Raw genomic sequence first — 23466 nt, forward strand, 5'->3', positions numbered from 1 at the left:
TCTGGTTTCCCCTCCCCAGAAAGTGTTCCCAGACTCCTTTGCATCTCTCCATCCAGAAACATGATTGCCTCGTTTCTGTTAGCTTGTTTGGGATTATCAATAACTTGTGAGTCAAGCCAGGCACGTGAGTGGACATGACCCCAGTGCCAGGTCCCGAGGACACTAGTTCAGCTTGATTTCCCTCTTGTCCCTTTGTATCCTCACAAAAGCCTTGTTTCCAGGGGGCGGTGTCCAGAAGCCACAGCTTTCTGGAATTACCCATGTCCTATATTGAGGCTGCAACTGATTGACACTAGTCCAGCAGTGAGTCGGAAGTCCGCCAACGGGAACCAGCTTTAGCAAGACCAAGCACTTCCTGGTCCCATGAATTCAGATGTGTGTAAGCCAATCTGAGAAAAGTTGTAGGACTAGGAATCCCAGCCGGCAGCCTGCATCTGAATTTGGCCCCTCAGCTAATTTCTGGACTCGCTCATCTGGGTGGTCTACTTTTCCCCAAAGAAGCCAAGGGGCAATTTTCATGATTCCTAAAAGATGTTGTCGGGACTTCCCTGGTGGTCCAGTGGTTAAGACTGCCCTTCAAATGCAGGGGTCGCAGGTTCGACCCCTGGTCGGGGAACTAAGATCCCATGTGCCGCGTGGCACGGCCAAAAACAACAACAACAAAAACAAACAAAAAACCCAAAGGTGTTATAGTTTTGTTCCCATGGGGCTAGTTCATCCTGGGGCTTGGAGCCAGGCTTCTTGGGTTCAAATTCCAGTTCTGCCACTTCCTAGCTGGGAGACAATGGGCAAGTTGCTTAACCTCTCTGTGCCTCAGTTTCCTCATCTGTGAAATGGGGAGAATAACAGACCTTTCCTCATAGGGTTGCTGCGAGGGTTAAAGGAACAAATAAATGTAAAGCACTTATGCAGGGCTTGGCAGGTAGTAGGCGCTCAAAAACTAGCTATTTTCACTAGGATGAAAACTCACATTTGTCCAAATGCCTGCTTGCTGTATAAATACAACTGCAGTTTATCTCACTGAATTCTCACAACAACCCATTCAGGCCCACATTGTCCCTACTTTACAAATGAGGAAACAGGTTTAAAGTGGTTATGGGACTTGTTCAGAGTCAACAGCAAAGCTTGTAATAGTTTGCCCTCTAGGCAGCACCATCACCTAGCCCTGGGGCTGAAGTCTGACATCCTGGCTAAAGAATTTGTTTGCTCACTTTGATTCACACCCTTGTAAGTCTCTCTGGGCTTTTTGCTTGTCGAAACCACGAAACCACGTTATTTATCTTGTAAACACCTGGAGGGCTGTGTGAGACAGAGTTTCTGCAACTTGCTTGATCCTGAGAAAATTGCCTGAGGTGTTTGTTCAAAGGAGGGATTCTCTAGTATTTCTGCTAAAGAGGCAGATTCAGAAACAATGGGGGTGGGGCCTTGGATTTCGGTTTTGGTGGGGTTTTTTTGGTGTTGTTATTTGTTTGTTTGCCCTGGTGACCCGGAGTTCTAAACATAAGTCAGATTTGGAAACTTTTGCTGCGTAGAATTAGAGCGCCCTCTGCTGTCGATGAAGAGGATGACAATAAAACGGACGGAGGCACTCCCAGGCTGTTTGGTCCCTTCCTCCTGCAGGTGTTTTTCCTGCCTCGAGTCTTTTTTTTACCCTTCAAGGTCACTATGTGCCCAGATCAGAGCTGGGCAGGGGCAAGGGGAGTAAAAGGAAGGCAAAGGCTCTCCCTGATCTCACAGAATTTACAATCTAATTGAACTGACAAGACATCTTCAGGAAATCATGAGAAATGCATTCGGAAACACTGGATGGGGCTCCATCCGGCAACTATTTCCTGAGCATGAGCTGTGTCTGGAGCTCCACTAGCGTAGGTAATAGCACTTGGGAGCCCTGGGCGCCCAGGAATAGACATACCATGGTTCTTGCCATCTGTGGCTCACAGCCAGGTGGGGGTCCAGGGACAAACACCTGAGATGGGGGACAGAACTGTGGGCATCACGATAGCCTGGGGAATCTGGCTCATTGGGTGGGGGGGGGGGGGAGAGGAGGTACCATTCAAATAAAAATAACTTTATTGTTTTTCTATTTTATATCTATGAAAATAAATATTCATGTTAAACTATTCAAATAATACAGACAAGGATAATCAAGAAAGTAAAAATCACCTGAAATCTTACCACCTAGCAATAACTGCAAATATACCTTTGAAGACCATCTTTCCACATGGCTCACTGTGCTTTTATACTGATACACGTATACACACCCAGTCACTTCATTATACATGCAATATTTTATTGAGGCTTCTTTTCTTTCTTTTTTTTAAGCTTGGGAAGGTCCATTGTTTTTTAGTTTTAAAAAATATATATATATTTATTTATTTATTTAGGCTGCACCGGGTCTTAGTTGCGGTATGTGGGATCTTTAGTTGTGCCATGTGGACTTCTTAGTTGCAGCATGCATGCGGGATCTATTTCCCCAACCAGGGATCGAACCCTGGCCCCCTGCATTGGGAGCATGGAATCTTACCCACTGGACCACCGGGGAAGTCCCCTTTTCTTTCTTTTTTTATTAAGATCTTTACTGAAATATAATACATATACCATATAACTCACCCATTTAAAGTGTCAGTTCAATGGTTTTAGTATATTACCAGAGTTGTGCAACCATCATCATAAACTAATTTTCCCCCAATTTTATTGAGATATAGTTGACTTATAACATCGTATTAGTTTAAGGTGTACAACATGATGATTTGATATACGTCCATATATACTGCAAAATGATTACCACAATAAGTTTAGTTAATATCTGTTACCTCATAGAGTTACAATTTTTTTTGAGGTTTCTTTTCTTTATTTCTCTTCCTCTCCTCCTGCTATTGTTTTTGTTTTTCTTTATGTATACCTCTCTGCCAAAGATAACTGATGTTGACAGCTTGGAGTATGTCCTTTCACATCTTTCTCAAACACATACATACAACCACACTTACTGTTGATTTGCAGAGAACACTATTCAGTTCTCTGCCCTTTGATGCAAGGAGTGTGCACACTTTGGGCTTCACCCCAGATCTACTAAAGAAACCCTTTGAGTGTGGAGTCAGGAATCTGAGTTTCTAATCCTCAACCCAAGGCTTTCTGTTGCTGCTGGTCCTGCTCCAGTGAGTCAGGGAAGGCTGGCTAGTGAAGGCTCATGTTGCTGTGGGAAGGAGAAGGGATCAGGAGGAGACCCAGGAGGATCTTGAGGATCTTGAGGTTCACAGGTGAGGGTCTCCAGGAAAACAGCTTGTGCAAAAGTCATAGATGGGAGACAGTTTCAGGTATGCTCTGGAGATGGCAAATAGTGTGACTGGATAGAGAGTAGGCGGGGCTTAAGAGTCAAATAAAGTGGGTGGCAGGGACTCATGTGGAGAACTTTCGCAAACGAAGAAAACTCAGCCTGGGTAATAGGAGTGGAACGGCTGTTTTAGTAATCAGGTAACGATTATCATTCAGTAGTGGGGAGTGCTTACAATGTGCCAGGCACAGTGCTGTCTGTGTATTACTTCATTAATCCTCCTAACAACTCACGAGGTAGATAGTATTTTCATTATCATTGTACAGAAGAGCAAACTGAGGCACAGAGAGGTTAAGCAAGTTGCCCAAGGTCACAAAGCTGGTAAATGTCAGAGCCAGGCTCAAACCCAGGCAGTCTGGTTTTTAATCACTCTTTTATTCCCTCAGCACCTCAGTCTCCTCATCTGTAAAACCAACACAAAGGTGACAAGTCCAATAAGCAGAGTTATGCTTAACCAGAACAACAAAACAATGATGACAACAAAATAATAGTAACAAGTATTTAGTGAAAGTGAACTGCCTCACAGAAAGAGGTAGCGTGGAATAGTGGTCAAGGGCTTGGATTCTGGCATCAGGGTGATCGGCGTTCAAATCCTAGCTCTGCCAAGCACTAGCTGGGCAGGTTACATAGCCTCCTAGAGCCTCAGTTTCCTCATCTGTAAAATGGGGATAAAAGTACCTACCTCATGAGGCTGTTGAGATGTTAAATGAGAAAAAGCATGAAAATTGCATATACCAGCGACTGCTCAATAAAGGTTAAAAGGTTAAAGGTAGTGGGGCTGGGAGGAAGAATAGTCCAAGTATGAATACAGGTGGGCCCCGAGGTGGGGGTGGTGGGGTGGTAGGGTTGGCAATTAAATTCCAAGAGAGCCCTGAGATTGGCTGACGGGGCACCCCTCTTGCGCCGCTTCCTAAGGCCAAGGAGAAGACTTGTGCCTTGCCAGAACTTCGGTTTTGCAAACATTTGCTCACTCAGTAGGTGAGAATGGTGATAAAGTTCACAACCACGGTTTACCGAACACCCTCTGTGTCCAAGACCATCCCTTAGGTCCGCAGTTCCCAACTACGCCTCGAGGTGCCCCTGGGCGCCGCAGAATATTTTAGAGGATTTTTGAAAGGAACACAGCGACATCTGTCGGCCACCTTGCGCTAGCTCAAGGTAGTTTGCAGTTTGAATGTTAAGATGATGTCATAACTTTGTGAAGCTGGGTTTACGGCAGTTGTTCTAACAACAACAAGAAAAAGTAAGCATCATGCAAAAATGATTGTGGAACAGGAAATGAAGGTGGTCATGTCCAATCTAATTCCAAAGTTTGAGCAGTTGTGTAGAGCCCAACAAATCCACTCATATTAGTACATACTTATGATTATTTAAGAAGAAACTAAAATATTACTTTTCTTCAGTTTATGTGCATTTTCAAGTGGCTACTAAGTTGTTAGGACATAAATACTTATTAGTTGTTTTGACCTAACTACTTACTAAACAGAACTGTTAGTTTTTTGGCTGGGGGGTTGGAGGATATGGGTAGGAGCTGTCATAAAAATACATTACTGAGACACTGGGGGTACCTGTAACCAAGAAAGTTTGGAATCTCTGCATTAGGTGTATAAAGTTGCCTCAAGCAACCCTAGGAGATCAACACCTCTGTTTTATAAATAAGTCATGAAAGGCGAACTCAGTGCCTGAGGCCACCCAGTGCGGGCTTGGGGTGTGTGTGGGGGGGGCCCGTGAAACGCACACTAGGTCCTGAGTGATTCTCAAGAAGGCAAAATGCCTCTCCCAAACTTTGAGTCTGTTTAGATGTGTCCCCTGATTGTGGGGAAGGGCAGGCTGGGGGCTGGAACCGCCGTTTCCATTGTCTGTTGCCAAGTATCAATACCCGACACTCTTCTCATTTTCAGAGGGAGCCCTAGTCGGGGGGGGGGGGGGGTGGCGCAGGACAATAGCCTCTGTGTGTACTGGAGCTGAAGTTGGACCCTGGGGGGTCTCTCTCCTTAGACACCTTAGAGGCTCCCCCCGCCCCACGCCACTCTCCTCCTCCCAACTAAATCCACCTTGAGTCCCGGAGTCACCAGTTCAGCCACCTGGCTGCCGGGGGGACCCAGCAGTCAATGAGCCCAAAAGTTGTGCGAAGTATCCAGGCCCCACCCTGTCTGGCTCCCTCTTCTAGAGGAAAGTCTCCGAGGGCAGCTGCAGGCAGCAAGCAGCCTCCTGGACGGGGTAGCAAGGAGGAGAGCCATGAAACCGCGAAGGGACAGCACACCGCATCTTCCCTGTCCTTTAGCTGGACTTGAGAATTCTGCCCCCAGTAGTGAGCTGCCTGACCCCAAAGCTACTTGTGCTAGAGGAGAAGGGAAGCACTGAGAGAAATGTGGGGGGCCCACTTTCTCAAGGGGCAACTGCCAGCATCATCCTGTGCAGACGGCCGGGCTCTGGGAATAACAGTGCCTACTTCATAGAGGGGTTCTGAGCATTTCACACATTACTGAAGCCTGGTGTGGAGCTGCGTATACGTTGGGCGGTGTGCAATGAAATTTATCATTCCACAAATATTACTGAGCACCTACTAAGTACGGATGAGGCAACATACTAAGCACTTCGAATACAGCAGTGAACAAGACAGACAAAAGCCCTGCTCTGGAGCGGGGGTGGGGGGCCCGACATTCTAGCAGAGGCAGACAGACCATAAATAATAAACATCATACGTGTAAGTAAATTACAGAGCAGTGCTGTCCAATAGAGACAGAATGTGAGGCGCAAATGTAATTCAAAAGTTTCCAGCGGTACCGTTATAAAAGTAAAAAGAAACAGGTGAAATTAAGTTTTCTAATTTTTAAAATATTTAGTTTTAAAATTAAAAACGTTCACTCAATAGATCCAAAATATTATCATTTCAGTCAGAGGCATTAGCCACATTTCAAGTGCTCAGTGGCCGCACGGGCCTCACAGCTGCCGAGTGTGTCAGGTGAGTACAAAAATGAAGAACTGAGAAGCCCCTGTCCCCCTGCTGGCCTAGCCTGGCCTGCAGGGAGGGCCTTCTGGCCAAGGGCGCCTTTTCCCTCCCACCGCTGCCAAGCATGACCCTGGCTCTGCAGACTCCTGAGAGATGCCCCAGCCTGGGGGCAGCCCCTCAGCACCACCCTGCCTGCTCCAGGCAATGGCGCACACCCCTTGTTCTGGGAGCTTAGGGCCACCCCAGGGGACAGACAGCAGGAATTTTTGTCCAGGCTCTTACCGGAAGAGGGAAGGGTGGGGGTTGAGGATGAGTTTTTGCCTAGGACTGGCATTAGCAGGAGGTGAGTGAGGGTTGGAACCTGCCTTTATTTAACATTTTGATATTTTTTGTTCATCACAGATTTTTGGCATTAATTTTTCAAATTAATGAAAAGTATATTTTATTGATTCATAGATCATAAAATTTGCCCTTTTAAATTGCAAACTTCAGTGGTTTTTAGTAAATTTACAGAGTTGTGTAACATCACCCCATCAATATTAGAACATTTCCATCATCTCCAAAGAAACCCTGTACCCATTAAGCAGCCATTCCCTGTGCCCACCCCCACCTCCCCAGCCCCCAGCAACCACGAATCTACTTTCTGTCTGTATGGATTTGCCTATTCTGGACGTTTCCTATACATGGAATCATACAATAGATGGCCTTTTGTGTCTGGCTTCTTTCACTTAGCATGATGTCTTCAAGATTCATGCCTACTGTAGCATGAATCAGGACTTCATTCCTTTTTATGGCCAAATAATATGCCATTGCACAGACAGACCACATTTCTTCTATCCATTCATCCACTGATGGATATTTATGTTTTTTCTATTTTTTAGCTCTTGTGAATCATGCTGCTGAGAACATTCGCAAGCAAGTTTTCGTGTGGACATTTCTTTTAAGTTCTTTTGGGTTTTGCATTAATTTTGAATTTTTAATAGAGTATATAAAAATATTTTTTCATCTTGAGTTTTTCGACGTCCCCTTAAAATTTGCACCTGCACCAAGTGCTTGACTGGCCTCACCCTGCTCCCACTCCACAAATCTTGTCCCTGTTAGCTGTGTGACTTTGAGCGAGTTGCTTACCCTCTCAGAGCCTCAGTTTCCTCCTCTGTAAAATGGGCATAATCCCTGTACCTACTCACAGCTGTTAGGGGGCTACACTGAGGTAATGACGCACGTTACAGACCCAGCCCACAGTAGACTTAAGTCGAAGCGTTTTCCCTCCTGGGAGGCCAGATGTTGGGGCTGGCAGTGGGGGGTCCTCAAATGGATGTGTCCTAGCCTTGCCCTTGAGGAGAGTTTACCCGACAGCCTAGAACTCTCTGCTGCTTCTGTTCCCAAGGCTGTTTTTGTTCTCTTGCCTCAGCCTGGCCCCCTACGAGGTCGCTGGGGGAGGGACCCGATGCTGGTCACCCGAAGGCCTCCCCGGCTCCCAGCACCTTCCATCCCAGCTGTCCTGGGCCCCCCACCGCTGCCTCCCCCGCCCTCCGCTCTGCCCACTCCCATGGAAGGCCACGGCTCCCCGTCCCTCTGCGCTGCCATGAGGCCTGCACTTTGCAGGGTGAAGTCCAAAGTTCAGTCCCTTCGCTAAGCACATGGATAAATATGAACCTTGGAGAATTTCCCCAGCTCCAATGTAAACAGAGCGGGCAGGGGCCCTGATTCACTGGCCACTGGGGCCAGGGTTGGGGGTTGGGGGTGCCCACAGGGCTTGGCTAGTGGGGTTTGGGGGGGCAGCGGGCGCAAGGAGCCTGGTTTGGGCCTGCCTGCTGGCCGGCCAGCACGGAGCCAGCCCACACGGCGGGGAGGCGGCCGGCTCAGTGGCCCTGGGCCGCGTGGCCCGCGCTAGTGGAGCCATGGTTTCTAAACTGAGCCAGCTGCAGACGGAGCTCCTGGCGGCCTTGCTCGAGTCGGGCCTGAGCAAAGAGGCGCTGATCCAGGCGTTGGGTGAGCCGGGGCCCTACCTGCTGGCCGGAGACGGCCCCCCGGACAAGGGGGAGTCCTGTGGTGGCGGCGGTCGAGGGGAGCTGGCCGAGTTGCCCAATGGGCTGGGGGAGACGAGGGGCTCCGAGGACGAGACGGACGACGAGGGTGAAGACTTCACACCGCCCATTCTCAGAGAGCTGGAGAACCTCAGCCCCGAGGAGGCAGCCCACCAGAAAGCCGTGGTGGAGACCCTGCTGCAGTAAGGACCCCTCCCCTGTCCCCAGCTCCCAAGGAGCCTGGAGGGGCCCAGCCTCGGCTCCTGACCAGCCCTTGCCAGTCCAGAGTCCCATGGGCTGTATGTAGCCTTTAGGCTGGTTGTCGGCAAGGGGGACAGGGCCCATTAGAGCTTGGAAGCGGGGGTGGGGTGGGGTCCTAGCTCGGAGGTTGGAGCCTCCAGCCCCTGACCCGGCCCTCTGAGGGGTCCCGAGTCTCCATGAGCCAAGGCTTTCAGCCCAGTGCTTGGGAAGTGGGGCATGCCCCAGGGGAGCCCCAAGATGGGGACAAAGCAGGAGAGTCCACGATTCTAGTCCCTGGACAACGGGGGTGGGGAGGCAGGGAATTTTTAGCTACCATGCCCATTTCGACTCTCCCAATCCCAACTTCCCTGCTAGGCACCCGGATGCACCAGTGGGGAGGGGGAGCCCAGGCCGGGGTTTTGGGCGCCCCGCTTGGCCTCCCCGGAACTCAAGCATTCAGCCAGCAGAACCCAGGTCTTTCTTACCTGAGGGAAATGGAGCCTTAGGATGGGAGCTGCTCCCCTTTCCAGCACAGCCTCAGGCCATGCCCCTCACCAGTGGGTACCGTTAGAAGCCTCCCCACTCTGTACCCCACCCACTGGCTGGCTCCCCATCTCCTGGAGAACTGGGTGGGTCTGAGCCCGATGCCTCCCCTCTCCTCAGCAGAGCTGACCTGGTTACTAATTACCCACGGGCTTTATTATTTCTCTTTTGTTTTATAAATTTATAAATGGCAAAAGGCTCTGATAAGGCCTGTGATCATTAACTTGGAGGGCTGGTAGCCTGGCGAGGCCTGGGCCAACCAACTTCGCACGGAGCGGGGGTGGGGGAGGTTGGAGGTGAGGGAAGGGGAACCTGGGGGCTGCAGGGACTGCCCCTCCCCTAAGGCTCTGTAACCTCCATCTTAACAGCCAGGTGGGCACGTGCTGAGGTTTCACAGGTATCATTTCGGGTAGTGTTGAGATGAACTCTGGAGGCACCTGGGGACAACTGCTTCGCAGATGAGGGAACAGAGGCTCAGAGCGGGGCGGAGCTGGACTAAGGCCACCCAGCTGGGGCTCCACACCCACTCTCTTCGGTGCCCTCAATCACCATGACCGGGGCCAGGGGCCAGCTGGGGGGTGGCTGGGGGTTCTGAGGAAGAGTCCCAAAGACCACCTCTTTTCTGTCCAAGGTCCTGATCCCAGCTTGGGGTTGGGGAGGGCTGGATCCCTGCCTCAGGGAGCTCTCAGGGCCTGCCAGGCCTTGTGAGGGCCTGGGCAGGGGGCAGGGGAGTAGCCAGGGCCCCCTGACTTGGCAGGAAGAGGAGGGCAAAGGGCCCTGCCGCGTTGCAGGGGAGGGGCAAAGAGTCTGGCATCTCCAGACCCAGGGCGAGGGCAACTCGGACAAGGGTGGGGCAGGGCCAGACCTGCTCAGGGCCCCAGATGGGACTGGGGGCTTTCGGGGGGGACTGGGGGCAGGGAGTGCCAAAGGCCTTACCTGGCTGGGTGGGGCCTCTTGATCAGCAGCCCCTTTGGTGGGATGATGGGTGGAGGGAAAGGCTTGATCCACAGCACTCGAGCAGGAAGCAGGGGTCAAAGTGCTCCCTGGGGACCAGCAGAGACCTGGAAACTGAGGGAGAGAGGGGAGACATGGAGGAAGAGACAGGGCGTCAGGGGAGATGGAGAGAGAGGCCTGGAGAAGCAGAGTGGAGCGGAGGAGCCGGGAGGGGAGAGGGGCTGACACGCAGCTGGGAGAATGGGCTGGGGAGAGAGCGAGGCGCCCCAAGCTGCGAGGAAGCTGGAGTGCTTGCCTCCCGCCCCGATTGGGTTTTCTTTAATGCTAACAGCATGCTATTTACTTTCCATTTAAATTTGAGATGTTGCTATAAATTATCAACCAGCTCCTTGTTCCTGCGGGGTTTATAACTAACTACCTGGGTTACTTATTGTTCAGGTAACAAAAGGGATCTGAAAACGCCCCGAGGGGAAAAAGTGGGGCCTCGAGCCTCAGGGCACAGGCTGCAGAGGGGTGGGGGACCCCCATGAAGGCCTGGCCAGTGGGGGAGGTTGAGGCTGGAAAGGATGGTGAAGAGGCAGGGCTTCCCGTGGAAGCCAAGTGTGACCAAGAGTGACCTTGGGCAAGTCTCTTCGCCTTCTGCCTCTGTTTCCCTACCTGGACAATGAGTAAAATTCAAACTCCCTGCCCTGATTCCCTGATCTCTTCCTGAGGGACCTCTCTCCCTCCCTCACTTTCCTCCAGTTACACTACACTTTGCTGATTCCCACCTCAGGGCCTTTGCATGTGTTGTACCTTCTCCCCGAAACCCTCTTTCCAGATCTTCCCACGGTCAATTCCTTCTCCTCTTTTTGCTCAAATGCCACCACAGTCACTCCCTCTTCCACTACTTTCATTGACTTTCCCCTGAAACTTATCATTACTTATTATTACCTTATTTGTCTGTTTTCTATCTCCTGCTATGACAACAGAAGCTCTTCCAGAGGCTTGTTCACCACTCAGACCCCTGATATCCAGCCCAGTGCTGACACACAGCATGAATGAACGAGGGACTAGGCTTCTCTGAGCCCTGGGGATGTCTGCTGCAATGGCCAAGGGAGTAACATGTTCCCAGGGCTCCTTCCTCAGTGTCCTCCTGGGCCCTCCTGTCCCTGAGCAGCTCAGACTCAATCTTGAGGGTCTCTGATCCTCTCCACTGGGCAGCACCAAGGCACTGAGACCCAGGAAGACAGTGGCCAAGGTGGGGCAATCTGACATCCCTAACTGAGGCCAGCCTGCCTGGGCTTGAACCCCAGCTCTGCTCAGGCAGGCAATTTCACTTTTCTGAGTCCCAGTGTTCTCTGCAAGGCAGAGTTGATCATAACGCTTACCCACAGGGTAAGCATGTGAGTGCAACGAACAGTTGCTATTATCAGTGGTCCCATTTTACAGATGAGCAAACTAAAGCTCAGAGAGGCAAAGCGACCTGACCAAAGTAACTCTTACAAAGCAGTAAGGCCAGGACTTGGACCCAGGTCCTCCTAATCCCACACTTTGCATAGCACCCTGAGGTCGCATGCCTGTCCTTGATACATTTATCTCCCTCTTTACCCTCCTGGGTCATTCTTGCTGTTAACGTCACCATCGACCACTTCTGCGTAGTGCTCGAGGGCTCACGAAGCGCTTACAAGTGCATTAAGCTCGTTTTCTCCTCCTGACAGCCTATTAAATATTATTAGCTCCCTATTACAGTTGAGGAAACTGAGGCACACAGAAGTTAAGAAACTTCCCAGGGCCACCCGGAGAGTGAGTGGCAGAGCTGGGATTCACACTGAGAACTCGGCTCCCCCTCCGGATGAGTGGCCTTCAGGCTGGTCTCCCAGCTCTGCAGCCTTGGACCCACTGAAACCCCACGGGCCAGGGAGCAAGAGGCCCAAAGCCTCGAACCTCTGATTGACCCTAGAACTGGCAGGAGGCGGGAGGAGGGGGATGTGGGCAGACCTTCACCTTTCCTGGGTCCTCTTCCCTCTGCTGTGGGGCTGGAGGTCCCAGGACTAGGTCGCTGCTGCTGCTGCTGATGGTAACAATATTGTTCCACTTACTGAGCACTTACTGTGTGCCTGGCCCTGTCCTCAGCATTTCACTCCTATTAGAAACTCATTCAGTTCTCCCAATAGAGAACAGGGAGGCAGGCGTGAATTTGCCGCTGTGTTACAGGGGAGATGCGGGCCATGTGCACATTGGGCACGAGGCCACAGTGGTGGGATTTGAACCCAGGTTGGTTCGACTCTCAAACTCATTAGAGTGAAAGCAGGAGATGCCTGGAGACCTGGCCTCTTAGTTCTGCGTTGGGGAAAATGTCCGGAAAAGAGCCATGTTCTTGGAGACTGTGGGGCGGGGGCGGGGGCGGTGGGGGGGGGGGAGAGAAAGAGAGCAGAAAACAGAGAGACACAGAGACAGAAGGAGAGAGAGTGAGAGAAACAGAGACAGACAGAGACACATGGGGTCAGAAGGACAGAGACAGACAGTAAATCTTTAGTTTGAGCCAGGAGAAGCCCTGTTGAAGGAAGACTGGGCTCCTTCTCTCTGGAGAAGAGACAGAGGGAGGGAGGATCTCTCAAGAGGGTGATGACTGCAGTTGGGGGAGGAGGGAGGCCATCGGGCAGCCCAGTCCCGGAGTCAGATAAACATGTTTGCCACGGAGCACAAGGCTGGACTTTGTCCTGCCCTTCCCTCCCAGCTCTGACTGGCACCCGGGGAACGGGGGAGGTGGGGAGGAGAAGCTCCTAGGAAACCACGGAGATAGGGCTTGGGGAGAGGTTGGGGGGTTCAGGAAAGTGAAATATTCTTGAGTCCCAGCGAAGTTACCTTGGACAAGTGTTCACCTTTCTGAGCCTCAGTCTTCTCACCTGTGAAATGGGCATACTTCCTAGGGTTATTCTAAGATTTAAATGACCAGCCCTTACCTGGCTCACCATAAATACTCAAGAAGCATGAATTCTCACAGCTATCATTTCTACACAAATGGGACTTTGCTGGACCGACTGCTGATTAACTATATCTGTCCCCACTTTCCATTCCTCCCTGCCTGTATGGGAACTGCTGATTAAAAAAGGAGGAAGTCAGAGGGCCAAAGTGGATGAAAGGCTCTGTGCCCTCATGTCTTGGAAGGGCATTGTCAAGGACGCAGGCGAGGCTGGTTCTTTGAGGAAAGAGAGAAGGGCCAGGGGAGAAGGCAGTGTGGGGTGGGCTTCAGAGCACTGGGGGGCTTCTTTTCTTTTTTTTTTTTCACAATTCACTTTTAAACATTATATATGCATATGTAGTATATTATATGATACTATATTATTGATACATAATTTATGAAGTACAGAAGAGTAACAGAGAAAACCCTCCCCTCTCACCCTGTCCCCAGCATCCAATCAGTGACTCCAGTTCATTCTGTATACTTCTGGTATTTCATGTGAACAAAACAAATACGTAGAAATCTTCTTTTATCCCACTTAAAATTTTACACACATAGCACAGTAGACCTATCACACAAACTGTTCCATCTGGGCTTGTACAGAGCTTTCTCAGTGGGTTTTCATGGCTGCATTGTACAGAGGCACTGCAATTTGGTTAATCAGCATCCTTTTGCTGGACGCTTAGGTTGTTTCCAGTCTTTGGCTGTGGCAAACGACATGGAGATGAATCACTTCCTACACACGCCATTTGTCACATATGCCTCAATTCTAGAAGCAAACTGCTGCATCAAGGCTGTGGGAACACAGGCTTGGGATCGCACAGACCTGGGTTTAAATCCCAGCTCTGCCTGTTTCAGCACTGTTGTATCTGACACATGGTTGTAATAGAAGCTCAGGAGAGGATGAAGGGAAGAGAGGAGGGTTGAGACAGAGCAGAAGAGGGAGAGAGAAGAATTTATATCGTACAGGCAACCTGACCCGTTCCATTCCCCACAGTGAGCAGAGAACAGGAGATTGAGCCACAGGTGGCCTCAGGTCCCCTTGAATCCCTCGAGTGAGAGAACTGAGCCCACAGAGTGGGATTCCATGCTCAGACACGCTCATTTTTCTTACAAGGCCTTGGGATGCCAGCCCCTAACCCCTTCACCTGGGACTCTGTTGAGAAATTAGCCACCCGCCTCAGTGCTGTGGGGAGACTGGCCGCGCCACCATCTAGGGTTTAGTGCAGATTTTCAGGAGGCGTTTTGATGCTATGTGATTTTTATCTGACAGGCTGACTTAGAACCAAATCCTTTCAGCTGGGGTGGGACTCTACTGGGCTGACCCTGTTACCCTGGACAAGAGATACAAGTGACACAGTGCTCTGAGCCTCAGTGGCCCTGGATGTAAAGTGGGAGAATCATGTTTCTCTCCTTGTTTTCAGACCCAAATTTTCTTCCAGTAGATCTCTCTCATCTATCCATCCATCCACCCACCCATCCACCCATCCATCTAACATCTACCCATCAACCATCCCATTCATCCATCCATCCATCCATCCTCTCACCCACCATCCACCATCAATCCATTGACCATCCCATTACCCACCCATCCATACATACATACACACATCCACTCATTCATTCATGCATTCACCAAGGGCAGACTCTACGTCAGGCCTATTTTGGGTGCCGAGAACCAGACAGTTCCTGCCCTCCAGGTGTTTATAGTCTCTCACAGTGGTTAAGACACAGACACAAATAACATTTCTAGGTAGAATGGCGGGGGAAATCTTCAAAGGAGGCACAAAGATGAGTACCCTCCCCATCTGGCTTGGGCAGCTCCCAGGGGGTCTGTTTTTGTCTACATCTGTGTCCACGTCTCTGTGTGTCCGTGTTTCGAAACCTTTATCTGTTCCTATGTCTGTGTGGGACTGGTTGGGGCCTGTGTCCACGTCTGCCATGTGCATGTGTCTGCAAGTCTCTGTCCCCATGTCCTTGTGTCCTGGCATGAGTGCCTTTATCTCCTGTCCCTGAGTCTAGGTACAGGCTCCTGGGCTCCACGCCTGCTTCCATCTACCATCCTCACCCCCCGGGTGGACAGGGCTCCCAGCACCCACCCTGGGCTGAGCAGCCTGTCCTTGCGCCCCCGCCCCTCCCCCACCCCAGGGAGGACCCATGGCGTGTGGCTAAGATGGTCAAGTCCTACCTGCAGCAGCACAACATCCCGCAGCGGGAGGTGGTCGACACCACCGGCCTCAACCAATCCCACCTGTCCCAGCACCTCAACAAGGGCACCCCCATGAAGACGCAGAAGCGAGCCGCCCTGTACACCTGGTACGTCCGCAAGCAGCGAGAGGTGGCCCAGCGTAAGTAATAACCGACTGCAGCCCTGTCTTCCCAGCAGGGCCCGGGACTACCTGCAGCTCGAGGGTGGGAGCTGGAAGCCTCCCACCCCATTCCTCGGACAGGCAGACTGAGAGGAAGTCGGGAGGATTCAGCCAGCATGTGACAGCTGTTCTGCGCAAGGCGCTCTCGGGGAGGGGAGGAGGGTTGGTCTTGGGCATCCTCTTTGGGTGGGTGAACTGGGCCCCTGCCTTCCAAGAGCTCCCTGTGTGGAGGGGAAGCAGGAGAACAAATCATCATGATTCGGTGAGACAAGTATTAAAATGTGATAACGCCAACAACAAAAGCTAGTGTTTATGGAGCACTCACCGTGCGCCAGGCCCAGGGCAGGGCACTACAGAAAGTGTTTCCAAGTGTTGAGCTGGTGGAGGAGGAGAGAATAATCTCTTCCTCAGGGAGGCAGGGGCATCAGGAAGGATCAACTAGAAGTATGATCTTTCAACTAAGTCTTAAAGTGTGAGTTGAATTTTGACCCATGAAGATGCAGGGATGGGGTTTCAGGCAGAAGGAACAGCAGGAGTAAAGGCTCAGAGGTGAGGTGCATGCTTAGGGAATCCTCCACTGCAAACCTGGGAAGAGCTAGGTGCACTATTATTCCGGGGATGGTGGGTTTCACTACCCGGGCCTCATACCCCACAAAATCCCAAGTGCACTTCCACACTTTTGAGCCTAAGTGTAAAAAAAAAAAATGTTTTTGATGTTTCTTTTACAATTATCCAGGTTTTCAAGGTAATACACACTTAATTAAAAAAAAAATAGAAGAAAGTAAAGATTTTACAATAAAAATTAGGTGTCCTTCTCCTAAGGCAGCCACTGGCATTCCCAGTCTCATACGTAACCTTCCAGGGGTACTGTGTGTATATACTGGCTATATACATATTTCCCCTGCTCTTTGAAGGGCTGCTAGCTGTTCTGTTATTTGGAGGCGCCATTAACTGGCCTCCTACCAAAGAACCAGCTGAGAAAGTGCCTGGGTCTCTTCTCTCCTGGCTAATTCTTATACTTTAAGCTTGATTTTCAAGTCTGGAATGTTGAAAATAGCACGGAATCTACTCAGGAGATACAGTTCAAGTTTCTGCTCTACTGTGCGACCCTGGAAAAATATTTAACCTCCCTGATCCTCAGCTACCTCATCTATAAAATGGGACGGCATATGTGTCAAATGTGAACAAATGCTTAATGCTTACCTGGAGCCTTGTATTGAAGACTGTGAGATTATATCTTGGCCCAGTAGCAAAGTATGCAGGGGTTGATTAGTGATGTCTGCCTTGGACACAGGTTAGGAAAGGGGTGGTGTGTGTGCTATGTGTCTGTCATCACTGGATTAGATGATTTCTAAGTTCTAGCTGTAAGCTCCTCTGGCTCAGCATCCTAGGAATGAGAAAGAACCAGAGGCATTGTTAGGTGAACCAATTCCAGCATGGTGAACCAATGCTGGAAGGTGGGATTGGCCAGTGTCTTGCTAATGGCTCTCTGTGCCCACAGAGTTCACCCACGCAGGGCAGGGTGGGCTGATTGAAGAGCCCACGGGCGATGAGCTACCAACCAAGAAGGGTCGGAGAAACCGTTTCAAATGGGGCCCAGCATCCCAGCAGATCCTGTTCCAGGCCTACGAGAGGCAGAAGAACCCCAGCAAGGAGGAGCGGGAGGCGCTGGTGGAGGAGTGTAACAGGTAGAATGGCTGGTGGTCAGCAGGGCTGGTTTGGTCTGGGCTGGGGGAAGGCGAGGGGGGCTCTGGGTCCTGAGGGAGGCTCCCCAGGTTTTGAGAGCTCCTGCTGTTGGCCCAGGAGTTCTCAGCTCCTGTTCAGTGTCTGACACCTAGCTCCATTCCTGGCACCCACCCCCCACTGACCCAAGCAGCCCTTGAGTGGCTGCTCGTCTCACTCATCCTCACTACAACCTTACACTTACTAGGCTCACTCTATAACTGAAGAGATTAAGAGAGGCTAAGTCACTTGCTCAAGGTTGCACAGCAGACTGGGCTCGGAACCCAGGTCTGCCAGCCTCAGCAAATACTCAGGTAGAGCCCTACTTCTCAGAACCCTCCCCCCAGCCCCAAGGGAGGGTTCTTCTGTGCCTGATCCAGAGGCTCATGAGTGGCCATTTCTGCAGGGCGGAGTGCATCCAGAGGGGGGTGTCACCGTCACAGGCGCAGGGGCTGGGCTCCAACCTCGTCACAGAGGTGCGCGTCTACAACTGGTTTGCCAATCGGCGCAAGGAAGAAGCCTTTCGGCACAAGCTGGCCATGGACACGTACAGCGGGCCGCCACCAGGGCCAGGCCCAGGCCCTGCGCTGCCTGCCCACGGCTCCCCTGGCCTGCCCCCACCGGCCCTCTCCCCCGGTAAGGTCCACGGTGAGTGCCATGTGGGCAGGGGGATTGGGATGGTGGGTACAGAGAATATGGGGGTGGGTGGGAGAGTTGGGGAGCACCACCCCAGTGGCAGCAGCCACCCAAACCTCTTAGCACTTCCTTACGGCTCCAACTCCACTCTATTTGCACTGCTCTATCCACTCCACCCCTCTCCATTCCATTGACCACTCAACTTCACCCACTGTACTCCATTCCATCTGCTCCATTCACTCCACCCTCATTTGATTTCAGTTACTTCAACTCATTCCAGATCAAACCAACTCAATTCATTTCAGCTCAGTTCAATTCAACTCAATTCAGTTCAACTCATTATAATCTAATTTAGTTCATTTAAATTTGGAATAGTTTGATCCAATCCAATTCCCAGTTGATTCAGTTTAACTAAATGTATTTCAAGGAAATTCAGTTAATTTTGTATCAGTTCAATTCCAATCCAATTCGACTCAATCAATCTCAATTCATTTCTGGTTTGATTCAATGATACTCAGTTTCATTCAACTAATTCCAGTTCATTCTATTCAACTCAGTTTGCTGTGGTTTAATTTCACTACCGTGAATTCAGTTTGGCTCAGTTGTCTTTTTTTTTTGGTCACACTGCACTGCACGGCATGCGGGATCTTACCCGGACCAGGGATCAAACCCCGTGCCCCCTGCAGTGGGAGCGTAGAGTCTTAACCCCTGGACCACCAGGAAAGTCCCTGGCTCAGTTGTCTTTTATTGAGCACCTACTTCACGTCAGGTATAGCCCTGGGCAGTGAGGGCCACAGAGCTAATAAAACGTGGCCCTTGTGTTCAAGGAGTTGGAAGCAACCAGCACAGGGCCTGGCAGGAAGTGGACACTCAAGCAAAGTCTGCTGGCTGCATAAAGATGGGGTGAGGGGTCTGCGCAAACCAATGCAGTTTGGAATGATGGGGGCCATGGAGGCGGGCAGGGAAGTGGGGTGCTGAGGCTGGACACTGCTCCCGCTCCAGGAGTGCGCTATGGACAGCCTGCAAGCAGTGAGGGGGCAGAAGTGCCCTCAAGCAGTGGTGGTCCCTTGGTGACAGTGTCTGCACCCCTGCATCAAGTGTCCCCCACGGGTCTGGAGCCCAGTCACAGTCTGCTGAGCACAGAAGCCAAACTGGTGAGTGTCCCGGCCCATCCCCCCCACCCCCGCCAATCTCCCCTTGGCTGGGAGATTCTGGAGCAGTCCCCAGGGAGGTAGGGTGGGACCCCACCTGACTCAGTTCGGCTTCCCCTTCAAGGTCTCAGCCACTGGGGGCCCGCTGCCCCCGGTCAGCACCCTGACAGCACTGCACAGCTTGGAGCAGACATCCCCGGGCCTCAGCCAGCAGCCCCAGAACCTCATCATGGCCTCGCTCCCCGGGGTCATGGCCATAGGGCCTGGTGAGCCTGCCTCCCTGGGCCCCACGTTCACCAACACGGGCGCCTCCACCCTGGTCATTGGTAAGCTGGTGGGGTGGACGGGGGCATCTGGGGGAGGGGCTCCCGGGTCTCCCACAGAATCCAGGAGCAGGGAGAGCCACTGGGACTCATTCCTTCATGTATTTATTGAGTGCCCACTCCGTGCTCCACCAGTGATACACAAGTGGACCAAACAGCGCCAAATCTCAGCCACCCAAGTGGGGAGGCAGACAATAAGCAGAATATGGGTTGGCCAAAAAGTTCGTTCAGGTTTGTCCTAACATCTTACAGAAAACCCCGAACGAACTTTTTGGCCAATCCAATACATAAGTTATAGAGTACCTTATAAAGGTAAAACAGCTATGGGAAAACAGAGCAGAGCAAGGAGGACTGAAGTTTTCTAGGTTTTAGGTTTTAGTTTTTTTTTAAAAAGCCCAGAAAAACTTTATTCAGAACTATTATGCAGAAACTCAATATATAAGACAGACAGGGAGCTGCTGGGAGCCGGGTACAGAGAGTTAAGCCCCAGGGCCTTTGCATTGTTGTGGAACCGCAGGGCTCCAGGGACCCTAGTTTGACACACCCCCTGCCCTTATGATGAGCTAGCAGCTCAGAGGGGGAGTTAACTTGCCAGGGCTGTAACTTAGTGAAGGTTCCTAGTGCAAGGCTCTTTCCTGATTACCTTGTCCCCTCCTCCAACCCATTGGCTCTAGGAGGGAGAGATGGTGCCCCTGGGGGTCAGGGCTGGGCCTGAGGAGGCCATGGAGGCGGCAGGAGGTCTGGCTGACTCCTGCCCCTCCCGCTCCAGGCCTGGCCTCCACGCAGGCACAGAGCGTGCCGGTCATCAACAGCATGGGCAGCAGCCTGACCACCCTGCAGCCCGTCCAGTTCTCGCAGCCTCTGCACCCTTCCTACCAGCAGCCGCTCATGCCCTCCGTGCAGAGCCACGTGGCCCAGAGCCCCTTCATGGCCACCATGGCCCAGCTGCAGAGCCCCCATGGTGAGCACCCCTCGGCCCCCCTGCTGGGGGAGGTGGTGGGAGAGGCTGGCTGTCGTTGAGCCCAGGGGAAGGGGGCGGCTTAGCAGATGCTGTGGTCTGTGTGTGTGTCTGATACAAGTGTGAGTGCTTCTGTGACGGAGGCTCTGCGGGGGCTCAGATGAGCGTCTGTGGGCTGGAATACGTTTCAGTGTGTGGCTGCATGTGCACGCACATGGGTTTGTGTGAGTGGGTGTTTGTGTGTGCACACCCACGTGTGCCCTTGGGGCCATATGTATTTCTCAGCTTTTAGAAAGGTAATGTGGAGCATACACCATGAATGACACAACACTCCCAGCAGGGCTTGGAGCAACACTGTCATCAAACACCATGATTCCTGCAGCAAAAGGTAGAATTCCACGAAGTGGGTTAATAAAGACTCAGCCTCACATCAGGTTCAGGTCAGATTTTGCCACCAAATGAGCTCTAGTGCCAACCAGACAAAAACCTGTTGGCTTTCAGAACTTTCTGGAACTTGGACTCTTGGATAAGGGCTTGTGGACCTGAACATCTGTGTATTTGGTTGAGGGCACCATTTATGTGTGTATGTGGGTGGTTGTGTTTTCATCTGAGTCCACGTGAGAATACGTGATTTACGTTGTTTTCTACTGGCATCTGTGTGTATATTTGTGGGGCTGGGGACTGCAGGTGAAATTCAGGGTTACACTGTGGAGAGGGGTCCTGGAGATGGAGAAATGCTGCCCCCTCCTCACCCCCTAACAGGAGCCCTGGCCTTTCCCTCCAAGGCCGGTACTTAGTGCCCTAACAGCACCTATGCTCCCGTTGCCCTTCACACCTGTCCTCTTGAGGTGACCGCAGGAGCTGGGTTTGGGGTCCCGGCCTCGCCCAGGCTCCTCTCCACTGAGACAGGCGGAGCAGGCCCCTGCGGTTGGGGAGAGTGTCCAACCCCTCTATCTGGAGCTCCCAGTTTGGGAAATCAGCCCTGAGTCCCCAGACACTGCCCCACTGGGCTGCTCACCAGGCCCACGCCCCATTTCCCCGGAGCCCCCCGCCTTGAGGCCCTCCTGGGAGTGGTTCAGCCCAGCCCAGGTGCCAAGTCTGTGTCCTCTCTCCTCCCTCCCTCCCGGCCAGCCCTCTACAGCCACAAGCCCGAGGTGGCCCAGTACACCCACACGGGCCTGCTTCCGCAGACCATGCTCATCACCGACACCACCAACCTGAGCGCCCTGGCCAGCCTCACACCCACCAAGCAGGTAAGGCCCAGGCCTGCCCCGGCCCCTCCCTGGGTCCTGCCCCAGCGCACACCCTGGCGGCTCAAGAGCTGCCCTTCTGCCAGGTCTTCACCTCAGACGCTGAGGCCTCCAGTGAGTCCGGGCTTCACACACCAGCGTCCCAGGCCGCCACCATCCACATCCCCAGCCAGGACCCTGCTGGCATCCAGCACCTGCAGCCCACCCATCGGCTCAGCGCCAGCCCCACCGGTGAGTGGCCTTTCCCTGCCGCCCCCCTGCCGTCCCCATAGCTGGGGAGGAAGACGTGAGCAGCAGACGGGGGGCAGGGAGGGGGTAAATGCGAGGGGGCACCTGTGCTCCCCTGAAGTGAGCCGAGGGGGGTGTGAAACCACAGGAAATGGGCCTGTCTCACAGGAACATCTATTAACTCAGTTGAGGAAAAAGATAACCGGAAGAGGTGGTAGGGGGTAATCAGGAGGCGAGAACTGGGCTTGCTGGGGACCAGCAGTGACTCATGGATGTGTTTTAGCTCAGGGTTTAGCATTTTTTTGAATTCGTTGCCAACAGCTAAAAATTAAGAGCTTTCATAGACTTCTGGCTCCTCTTCGAAAGTCGGAAGGACTCGTGTTGCCCCGTGGCAACCACAGAGTGTGGGCTCTCCAGCCCACCACGTCCCACCCAACCCACACATTTCCATTCCCTGAAGACCTGAGTCTGCAGCCCACAACGTCAGGGTGAAGAGCAGGCACTCTGGAGTCAGGCTGCTGGGCTCTGAGACCCAGGGCAGCCGCTTGCTAAGTGTGAGCCTCAGCATCCTCCGCCCGGCGCTGGTGGCTGCAGGGACAGTCACTGAGGGCTCCACGGTCCAGGCTCTGTGCTCTACCCATGAGGTGTGTGTCGGCATCCCCGTTTTACAGATGAGAAAGCACTCAAGGAGGAGAGGGACTTGGCGGTGCCTCCAACAGCCACTAGGTAGTGGGGCCAGGACCTGAACCCAGGTCCAAACTCAAAGCCCATTCATACTCTTAACCATCTGAATCAGTCAGGGTTCTCCTGAGACGCAGAACCAATAGGAATACACACACACGCACATATATATAAGGAATTGGCTGATACGACTGTGAGGGCTGGTGAGTCCGAGAGCTGCAGGGTAGGAAGTGACGCTGCAGTCTCCTCCGGGAAACCACAGCCTTTGCTCTTGAGGCCTTCAACTGATTGGATGAGGGCCACCCACATTATCAAGGGAACTCTCCCTTACTTAATGTCAACTGCCGTAGGTGTTAACCACATCTACAAAATACCTGCACAGCCACGCCTGCATTAGGGTTTGGCTCAATGACTGGGTACTAAAAGGCAGCCGAGCTGACGCATAAAACTAACCACGACGCCAGCTCACCAGCGCTTCTGTGATGTTCCCACTAAAATGTGCTGGGAAGACCACTGCCTCGTGGCCCTGGAGCCTAGCTGGGGGTTAATAAGGCCCGAGGGCAGAGGTGTGACTCTGGGGTCCGGTCACCTGCTGAGATTTAGGAGGTGGCGAGGTGCCACTTTCCCATCCCGAGTACCCCTTAGGGATGGTGGGTGGGGAGGGGTCGGGACGGGCATGGCAGGAAGCCAGCCGCCTCCTCTGCCTCTGCAGTGTCCTCCAGCAGCCTGGTGTTGTACCAGAGCTCCGACTCCACCAACGGCCATGGCCATCTGCTGCCGTCCAACCACAGCGTCATTGAGACCTTCATCTCCACGCAGATGGCCTCTTCCTCCCAGTAACCATGGACACGGCCTCCCAGGGAATGGGCCCTGGAGCCTACAGACTGCTGGAGGGGTGACCAAGACATCTGAGCCTGCAAAACTTTCACTGCCCCCAGGCTGCTGCTCTTCCCTGGAAAACTGTGCCTCAGTCCCCACCCTGTTCCCCTCAGAAAAGGGGTGGGGGGGGTTCTGAGGTGCCCCAACCCGAGGAGGGCTGCTTCAGTGCACAAGAGGGAACCGTGCAGAGCTGGGAAGCAGAGCCTGCTCCTGGTGGGACTCGGGAGGGACTGTCCCTGCTGCTCAGGGTAAATCTTGTCACTTGGAACAGAAGGGG

General features: G+C 52.4%; 1 protein-coding gene across 3 annotated transcripts; it reads left to right on the forward strand.

The window, feature by feature from the left end:
* Nucleotides 1-8185: 8185 nt before the first annotated feature.
* On the forward strand, nucleotides 8186-23237 carry HNF1A (HNF1 homeobox A). 3 transcript variants are annotated; one of them, XM_068562736.1, is made up of 10 exons: nucleotides 8186-8514; nucleotides 15141-15340; nucleotides 16863-17049; nucleotides 17490-17731; nucleotides 18722-18873; nucleotides 18995-19196; nucleotides 19963-20154; nucleotides 21283-21404; nucleotides 21473-21632; nucleotides 23023-23237. In XM_068562736.1, the coding sequence occupies exons 1-10, from the start codon at nucleotides 8186-8188 to the stop codon at nucleotides 23148-23150; spliced, it is 1914 nt and encodes a 637-aa protein (XP_068418837.1). In that variant the 3' UTR covers nucleotides 23151-23237. The 3 variants fall into 3 exon arrangements, with proteins under 3 accessions (XP_068418837.1, XP_068418836.1, XP_068418838.1); XM_068562735.1 differs by having other exon boundaries at nucleotides 21488-21632; XM_068562737.1 differs by lacking the exon at nucleotides 19963-20154 and having other exon boundaries at nucleotides 21488-21632.
* Nucleotides 23238-23466: the final 229 nt, after the last annotated feature.

Source organism: Eschrichtius robustus, chromosome 14 (genome assembly GCF_028021215.1).
Source record: "Eschrichtius robustus isolate mEscRob2 chromosome 14, mEscRob2.pri, whole genome shotgun sequence".
Taxonomy (NCBI): domain Eukaryota; kingdom Metazoa; phylum Chordata; class Mammalia; order Artiodactyla; family Eschrichtiidae; genus Eschrichtius; species Eschrichtius robustus.

Excerpts from the sequence above, each read along its gene's own strand:
- HNF1A (XM_068562736.1), top strand. The coding sequence starts at position 8,186 with ATGGTTTCTAAACTGAGCCAGCTGCAGACGGAGCTCCTGGCGGCCTTG. Across the intron at positions 17,732-18,721 it reads CTCCCCCGGTAAGGTCCACG|GAGTGCGCTATGGACAGCCT; the intron begins GTGAGTGCCATG and ends CTCCCGCTCCAG. Across the intron at positions 19,197-19,962 it reads CGCCTCCACCCTGGTCATTG|GCCTGGCCTCCACGCAGGCA; the intron begins GTAAGCTGGTGG and ends CTCCCGCTCCAG.